Source organism: Pseudoliparis swirei, chromosome 21 (genome assembly GCF_029220125.1).
Source record: "Pseudoliparis swirei isolate HS2019 ecotype Mariana Trench chromosome 21, NWPU_hadal_v1, whole genome shotgun sequence".
Classification (NCBI taxonomy): Eukaryota; Metazoa; Chordata; class Actinopteri; order Perciformes; family Liparidae; genus Pseudoliparis; species Pseudoliparis swirei.
Window position 1 is genome coordinate 18489487 of NC_079408.1, and position 9502 is coordinate 18498988.

Sequence of the window (9502 nt, forward strand, 5' to 3'; positions counted from 1 at the left end):
TGCACACCAATCGAGAGTAAAATTGTAAACAACGGTTTATCTATTCATTGCTCTACAATGATGTCATGTTTTTAATGGTGAATACATAGGTGTGGAGTTCCTATCAGCCAAATGTACTGCACATTCAAAGGTAAACTACCTATTAGCAGAATGACCAGTTATTCAGGTATATATATTTTTATTTGTTTATGATTTCAGATGCCTTAGCATTTAATGTTGTACATAGTTAGTCTTTATACACTTAGTAAAGTGTTCATTATTCAAAATGGAAATGCTCACAAGGATTGTCCTGAAGTGTTACTGCCGCTACCCGTGGGTTTCCCCCAAAAGCTCCAAGGATCATCCAGGCACACAGAGGTTTCGTGGACGACATATTTATTGGTATCACACACTTCAGCAGACCGCAACACTGCGCCTCTGCTCACTCTCCTCTACCTCCAGCTCTGCTGCCCTTTCATATGAGCAGCATCGGCTGCTGACTGATTGCCAATCAGTCAGAGCAGCTGACCGATTGTCAACCAGCCAGCAGCTGAGGCCAGATTGGGGACAGCTGCCACAGTTACATTCCACCACAGACTCATTGATGACGTTAAGACAACTGTTTATTGGAGCAGAGGATCAATGCTGAGTGTTTAAATGTCACAGTTTGGATTCGTTGTCTTCAAGGGTTCAAAGTCATCGTATAACGAGCTGGAGGTCAGGTCCCTCGGGGCTCCACTGAATCCCATGAATATCAAATGTTATTCTCCTTCAGGGTTAATTACATCATGTTGAATGGTCACACAGGCAAATGTATAAAATAAACTATATATTTTATGTAACGTACGTTACACTGGTTTAAAAAAAAAAAAACAATACGAAAGCAGAGCCGTGAGAAAAGTCAGTGAGACCCAAGGAGATCTACTCTGTTGCAGTTCTAGTTGGTCCACCATGGGGCGCTGGTGTCCCACCGCAGTGCGAGGCGGCGGCGGCGTGTCCCGGAGCCTCGGCAGGTTACGTGTCCCGGAGCCTCGGTAAGTTACCGTGTCCCGGAGCCTCGGCAGGTTACGTGTCCCGGAGCCTCGGTAAGTTACCGTGTCCCGGAGCCTCGGCAGGTTACGTGTCCCGGAGCCTCGGTAAGTTACCGTGTCCCGGAGCCTCGGCAGGTTACGTGTCCCGGAGCCTCGGCAGGTTATGTGTCCCGGAGCCTCGGCAGGTTACGTGTCCCGGAGCCTCGGCAGGTTATGTATCCCGGAGCCTCGGCAGGTTACGTGTCCCGGAGCCTCGGCAGGTTAGGCGTAAATGAATGAACAAATGAAACCCGTTGACGTGGTCAGCAGCTCCATCGTTTCTTAGGTCTCTCCCAAAGATGAGTGTAATGTTGAAATGTCTCTTTAAATCTCAAAGTTCACTCATCTCCCATTGGGTCAGTCGGTAAATGTTATTTGAGATATTAAAAAGTAGTTCTGTCAGCATGTGTCCATCGTTATAAGAAACACACCTAACAGGGATGATTAGTGACAGACTTATTCCAAAGTTTACAATATGAAGAAGTTGATAACTTTCCACTCATAAGTCCTCAAAGTCTTCTTGAAAAAAATGGAAAATGGGACATCTCCTCCATGACGACTGATCAAAACTCTGCTAGCACCGATCCGCTGCTCACTGAGCATGTGCAACTCTCACCAGAGACGGGGAAAGAAGCCAAATGGCGCTCGTTAGCGCTCGTTAGCTACTAATAGTACGAGCTAATATCGGAGTGATGCTGGGACACGTGCAGCGTTTCTGATTCTGGTATCGGATCAACTCCAACAAGGAGTCCTTGACCTCGAGTCAACATTGTTTCTGCGGTCAAGAATGAACTCGAGCTCCACGAAGCAGCTTTCCTTAATGCCGGTGTGAAATGCCATGAAGGTGAGGGAAGCATCTCGGGATAGCAGCCCGGGCCCCTCCCTACAAGTGTCAACCGAGAGCCCCGTGGTGAAGACCACGCCTCGGACTCCACCATGTCCTGTCGTCGACCTCCGTTTCTGTGAAGCGGCTGGTTACTGCAGCGGCGTGCAGCGGTGGCTCTTGTACGTCCCCAGGTGGCGGAAGCTCCGCCCACACTGCTGGCAGCAGTAGGGCGTGGCGCCGCTGTGGATCCTCTGGTGGGTGTACAGGTTGCCCAGCTCTTTGAAGCGCCGGCCGCACTGCGGGCAGGCGTACGGGCTCTCGCCGGTGTGCACCCGCTGGTGTCTCTTGAGTCCCGACAGCACCGAGAAGCCCTTCCCGCACTGGGGGCAGGGGAAGGGGCTCTGGGCGCCGCTGTGCACCAGCCGGTGGCTCTTTAAGCGGGCCGCGTGGCGGAACCGCTCGCCGCACTCCGGACACATGAAGGGCTTCTCCCCGGTGTGGATGCGCCGGTGCTGCCGCAGGTTGCCCAGATAGTTGAAGTGGCGGCCGCAGTCGGCGCACTCGTACCCGCCCTCGATTTTAATCTCCTTCTTCACCGTGGCGCCTACTTGCCCGAGGCCGGCCCCGACTCCGTCGTCCTCGTTCTGATCCCCGCCGCCGCCCCTCCTGGACCTGTCGTCCGTGGCGGGCGTGGCCGATTGCAGGACCTGGAGGACCTGGGTGCCGGCGGAGTCCGAGTGTATCAGCTTGACGTGCTCCTCCAGGAACAGGGAGTCGGGGCAGAAGGTTCCGCACAGAGAGCAGATGTAGGTGTGGCCGGGGAACTGCTGGCCTGAAACCAGCAAACAGCAGCACGTCAGCGGCTGAACTACTCATCACACCAGTCTCCTCCGCCCACCGGGCGTTACTCTCAGAGGAGGAGGATTCTGGTTTCTTACATCCAGTCAAAATGACACAAAATTCGGCTTTAATAGAAATGTATTTAATAATAATTCAAACATCAGAAACAGGCATAATTAAATTAATACATGGATAAAGCATGGTCCCAAATAATAAATACATTTCCACATTAAATAAAAGCTGGTGAATTTGAAAGTTTATAATATGATAGAAGGTTTTGTCTGAGTGCATCTGGCATCCATGTTTAGTGCTCACATGTGATTATTACTTCAATACAATAGAAATGTGTCTGTAACATCGAGACCCCAAAGTTGGCAATCTGATTAACTTCTTCTTTAATCATAGTAGTTGCTGATTTTATGAATAAGATTCTATGTTATTTTGGCAAAGTGGTTAACTATAGAACTAAAAGGGTTTGAAAATGTCAATTAATAACTATCATTTGAGTTGGTTTCCATAGTTACGGTATGTAGTGACTGTATCCAGCGTCCTCCTGAATGTCTCCTCGACCTTTTAAATCCACGGGACACAATGTCTTCAACAGAGAGCGTCTCTCACATCGAGAACAGTTTATGTTCAGTTCAGCTAAAAGTGGAAAGTGACTTCATTCATAAAAAAAGCTTTTAAAGCAGCTCAAAGATTTGCTTCAATCACTACGCCCCCCCATAAAAGAAGTACTGAGGCTGAACTACTGACGGCCGGTGTGACACCACCGGACCCGGGTTCTTACCAACCTGCCACAGGCCGGTCCGCGCTGCCCTCCAGAGGACTGCCCCCCTCCCCCGGAGAGCTCCGGGGCTCCATGCTGAACTCAGAGGGCTGGATGTGTGGCGGCGGGGCCGGCTCCAGCCCACCGGCCTCCCTCCTCGGCGACACACCTCCCTCATCATCATCTTCGTCCTCCTCGCCTGTCGGAGTGTCCTCACACTGGGGCTCCTTCATAACTAGGGGGGGGGGGGGGGGGGGACCACATCAAAATTGTACCGCATGAATTTACTGGATACTCTTTACTTATTGGCCTTTAATGGAGGCCACATACACTGGCAAAACACACACACACATATAATAGACAAAAAATATGAAATACCAACTCATAAGTATCAATATTCTGATTGAAATAATTTGTGTAAGATCAATTAAGTAAGCGTTAATCGGTTAATCAAGAAATATCATGCATGAACATGACAACCACCGTCATGATGTGACCAATTCATCCCGTTGAAGCACAAATACTATAAGAAATCCATATTGTGTCCCTAGAGACGCTGCTAGAGGCTGAGAGGCTGAGGGGGACGCCAGGATACACTGAGCACCTCTCTCCTTATGGACACTTAGGATACATTGAGCTCCTCTCTCCTCTCTCCTTATGGACGCTAGGATACACTGAGCTCCTCTCTCCTCTCTCCTTATGGACGCTTAGGATACACTGAGCTCCTCTCTCCTCTCTCCTTATGGACACTTAGGATACACTGAGCTCCTCTCTCCTCTCTCCTTATGGACACTTAGGATACACTGAGCTCCTCTCTCCTCTCTCCTTATGGACGTTTAGGATACACTGAGCTCCTCTCCTCTCTCCTTATGGACGCTTAGGATACACTGAGCTCCTCTCTCCTCTCTCCTTATGGACGTTTAGGATACACTGAGCTCCTCTCCTCTCTCCTTATGGACGTTTAGGATACACTGAGCTCCTCTCTCCTCTCTCCTTATGGACGTTTAGGATACACTGAGCTCTCTCCTCTCCTCTCTCCTTATGGACGCTTAGGATACACTGAGCTCCTCTCTCCTCTCTCCTTATGGACGCTTAGGATACACTGAGCTCCTCTCTCCTCTCTCCTTATGGACGCTTAGGATACACTGAGCTCCTCTCTCCTCCTCTCTCCTTATGGACGCTTAGGATACACTGAGCTCCTCTCCTCTCTCCTTATGGACGCTAGGATACACTGAGCTCCTCTCTCCTCTCTCCTTATGGACGTTTAGGATACACTGAGCACCTCTCTCCTCTCTCCTTATGGACACTTAGGATACACTGAGCTCCTCTCCTCTCTCCTTATGGACACTTAGGATACACTGAGCTCCTCTCTCCTCTCTCCTTATGGACGCTTAGGATACACTGAGCTCCTCTCTCCTCTCCTTATGGACATTTAGGATACACTGAGCTCCTCTCTCCTCTCCTTATGGACATTTAGGATACACTGAGCTCCTCTCTCCTCTCCTCTCTCCTTATGGACGTTTAGGATACACTGAGCTCCTCTCTCCTCTCCTCTCCTTATGGACGTTTAGGATACACTGAGCTCCTCTCTCCTCTCTCCTTATGGACATTTAGGATACACTGAGCACCTCTCTCCTCTCCTCTCTCCTTATGGACGTTTAGGATACACTGAGCACCTCTCTCCTCTCCTCTCTCCTTATGGACGTTTAGGATACACTGAGCACCTCTCCTCTCCTCTCTCCTTATGGACGTTTAGGATACACTGAGCACCTCTCTCCTCTCTCCTTATGGACATTTAGGATACACTGAGCTCCTCTCTCCTCTCCTCTCTCCTTATGGATGTTTAGGATACACTGAGCTCTCCTCTCCTCTCTCCTTATGGACGTTTAGGATACACTGAGCTCCTCTCTCCTTTCTCCTTATGGACGTTTAGGATACACTGAGCTCCTCTCTCCTCTCCTTATGGATGTTTAGGATACACTGAGCGCTCCTCTCCTCTCTCCTTATGGACGTTTAGGGTACACTGAAGACCTCTCTCCTCTCCTCTCTCCTTATGGACGTTTAGGATACACTGAGCTCCTCTCTCCTCTCTCCTTATGGACGTTTAGGATACACTGAGCTCCTCTCTCCTCTCTCCTTATGGACGCTTAGGATACACTGAGCTCCTCTCTCCTTATGGACACTTAGGATACACTGAGCTCCTCTCCTCTCTCCTTATGGACACTTAGGATACACTGAGCTCCTCTCTCCTCTCTCCTTATGGACGCTTAGGATACACTGAGCTCCTCTCTCCTCTCCTTATGGACATTTAGGATACACTGAGCTCCTCTCTCCTCTCCTTATGGACATTTAGGATACACTGAGCTCCTCTCTCCTCTCTCCTTATGGACGTTTAGGATACACTGAGCTCCTCTCTCCTCTCTCCTTATGGACGTTTAGGATACACTGAGCTCCTCTCTCCTCTCCTTATGGACATTTAGGATACACTGAGCACCTCTCTCCTCTCCTCTCTCCTTATGGACGTTTAGGATACACTGAGCACCTCTCTCCTCTCCTCTCTCCTTATGGACGTTTAGGATACACTGAGCACCTCTCTCCTCTCTCCTTATGGACGTTTAGGATACACTGAGCACCTCTCTCCTCTCTCCTTATGGACATTTAGGATACACTGAGCTCCTCTCTCCTCTCTCCTTATGGATGTTTAGGATACACTGAGCTCTCCTCTCCTCTCTCCTTATGGACGTTTAGGATACACTGAGCTCCTCTCTCCTTTCTCCTTATGGACGTTTAGGATACACTGAGCTCCTCTCTCCTCTCCTTATGGATGTTTAGGATACACTGAGCTCCTCTCCTCTCTCCTTATGGACGTTTAGGATACACTGAGCTCCACTCTCCTCTCTCCTTATGGACGTTTAGGATACACTGAGCTCCTCTCTCCTCTCTCCTTATGGACGTTTAGGATACACTGAGCACCTCTCTCCTCTCTCCTTATGGACGTTTAGGATACACTGAGCACCTCTCCTCTCCTCTCTCCTTATGAACGTTTAGGATACACTGAGCACCTCTCTCCTCTCCTCTCTCCTTATGGACGTTTAGGATACACTGAGCACCTCTCTCCTCTCTCTTTATGGACGTTTAGGATACACTGAGCGCCTCTCTCCTCTCCTCATGGATGAATTCTCTCCATCACACATTAATAACTCTGCTTCCTCTCTGGAGTCCTTGTGCCTTCACGTCTCATAGGGTCCATTGGACCTGCTGGGTCTGAAGCCTCCTGCCATGTCCTGATCCGATGTGAGGTCAAAGGTCAGGGATGTATGTGTACAGATTGCAAAGCCCTCTGGGGCACATTTGTGATATTGGGCTGTACAAAATAAACTGAATTCAAATACATTTTGCCACATTGATTAAAGGAATTACAATTTTGCATAAACTCTACAGTGAGTCTTTGATTTTTCTTTTTGGAAACTTAGTTTTGAGACTTTTTTGAGACCATATTCCACCAATTCATGAATGAGCCCTTTTACAAGATAATAAGCACATACTTCCTGAGCGATTTTCAAAATAGTCCACAAAGTCAATCAATAAAAACAGTAACTATGACTCTGGTCATAAACTATGTCCATAACTGTCCTCGTAACAGGTGCTTACCCTTCAGATCCGGAGAGTACTCCATCGGGGCGATCCACTCGTAGTCGTACATCCTCTTGCTGCCGGAGGGCAGCATGCTGAACAGGTCGTCCGTGGCCGCGTCAGAGTCCCCGGGCCCGGAGCCGGCCATGCCGCCGTCCGGCCACAAGTGGAGGGAGTGCGGGTCCGGGCGAGCCTCCCTGTCGCCGCTGGCTTGGCTGCTCTGGTCTCCGTCCATGTCGGCGCCCCCCCTCGAGTTCTTGTCCTTCATCAGGTAGTCGCAGATGGCGTCGATGTTCTCCTTCTTCACGCCGGGCATGAGCGCCTTGGCTCGCCTCGGGTCGACGCCACTGTGCTTGGAGCCGAAGTCGTGCTTCTTGTAGGCGGCGTCCTCCGCAGACTGCTCCGCGGTGGTGGTCGCGCCGCCGGGGAAAGGGTCCCTGCCGTCCCGCTGCACCGAGTCCAGTCGGTCCTTTAAGTCCCCGATCTCCTCGCTCTTGTCCCGCAGCTCCATCTTCAGCACTCGGATCCTGATGCTGACCATTTTGCGGATCTCCGACAGCGCTGTCTCCAGCACCGCCGCGATGTTCCTGCCGAGGTGCTCCGTGATGTCGCTGACCGAGCACAGCAGCTCCTCGTCGTGCTCCAGCTCCAGGAAGTCGCCGTCGGCTCGGCTGGCCGACCCGTTGGGCTCCATGAAGGCGCCGTGGAGCTCGGGAGACAGGCCGGTTTCGACGAAACTGTGGTTCCGTCTGCGGCTCATGGGTCGGCTCGGCTCGGCTCGGGCTCTTTTACCCGAAGAGTTCGGCTAGCTAAAAGCTACTCTACGAGCTAATGTTTGGGTGATGCTGAAAGTCGGTTAGTGTGTCAGAGTAACACCGACAGTGGGAGGAACCCGACTTCAAAACAAAAGCGTTTTTATGTCAAACAACTTGGCTGGACGGACTATTGTGAATTACAGCTTTATTCTGAAGGCAGTTAGAGGAAGTAGCGTTGTTGATGCTCATGTACTTGATTTATACACAACAGAGTTGCAGTAATGGCTGGATTCGGCAGAGTTTGACCGGTTCTCATCAGTAGCGCCCTCTAAAGCATACATTTATATTTATATATACACTACCGTTCAAAAGTTTGGGGTCACCCAGACAATTTCGTGTCTTCCATGAAAACTCACTTTTATTCATCAAATTAATTGAACATTTCATAGAACATATAGTCAAGACATTGACAAGGTTAGAAATAATGATTAATATTTGAAGTATTAATTTTGTTCTTCAAACTTCAAGCTCAAAGGAAGGCCAGTTATAGTTTATATCACCAGCATAACTGTTTTCAGCTGTGCTAACATAATTGCACAAGGGTTTTCTAATCAGATATTAGTCTTCTAAGGCGATTAGCAAACACAATGTACCATTAGAGTACTGGAGTGATCGTTGATGGAAATGGGCCTCTATACACCTCTGGAGATATTTAATTAGAAACCAGACGTTTCCACCTAGAATAGTCATTACCACATTAACAATGTATAGTGTGTATTTTTGATTAATATTATCTTAAGTGAAAAAACAGTGCTTTTATTTGAAAAATAAAGACATTTCTAAGTGACCCCAAACTTTTGAACGGTAGTGTATATATATATGAATATATATATATTTATTTATGTATATATAGATGTATATATATATGTATATATAGAGATGTATCTAAGTATATATATATGTATTTATATGTGTATATATTTATGTATTTAAATATATTTTATTTTAATATATTTATTTATTGTTCTCATTGGTAGCGCCCTCTAAAGCATACATTTTTATATATATGAATATATATATATTAGGGCTGTGAAACGATTAAAAATTGTAATCGGGTTAATCACAGGTTTTTGTGGATTAATCATGATTAATCACATATTACCGATATTCTCGGTATATTCGCGTGAGAACATAGAGATTTATGACAAAAGACGGATATATACATTTATACATTCTTCTACACAATGGTGCTGCAACTCAGCAGTTATTTAGCAGTTTTCTTCCATATGGAACATTAATACATCTTCATCCTAAACAGAATGTTTAACCCTCCTGTTACCTTTCGGGTCAATTTGACCCCATTCAATGTTTAATGTCGGTGTTCTTTGGGGTCAATTTGACCCCAGGCTGTTTTTCACTGTGTCAAACATAAAAGAAATATCAACTTTTTTATTTATTTAAAGGGCTATTTAGGTAGTCAACAAACAAACATAAAGTACCTCACACTTAAACTTGGGAAGCAATATTAATTCTAATAATTTTCTGGAGGTTTTAATTGCTGGGGTCAAATTGACCCCGAGGGTAAAATATGTTAGTAAATGTAAAGGTAACAGGAGGGTTAAACAGAACA

At 47.6% G+C, this 9502-nt stretch overlaps 1 protein-coding gene across 1 annotated transcript; it reads right to left on the minus strand.

Annotated features, from left to right (window-relative positions):
* Window positions 1-358: 358 nt before the first annotated feature.
* Window positions 359-7964, minus strand: znf16l (zinc finger protein 16 like). The gene is made up of 3 exons (XM_056442589.1): window positions 7136-7964; window positions 3510-3719; window positions 359-2707 (listed from the first exon to the last, which is right to left on the minus strand). Exons 1-3 carry the CDS (start codon window positions 7875-7877, stop codon window positions 2025-2027), a joined length of 1635 nt encoding a protein of 544 aa, XP_056298564.1. The 5' UTR covers window positions 7878-7964; the 3' UTR covers window positions 359-2024.
* Window positions 7965-9502: the final 1538 nt, after the last annotated feature.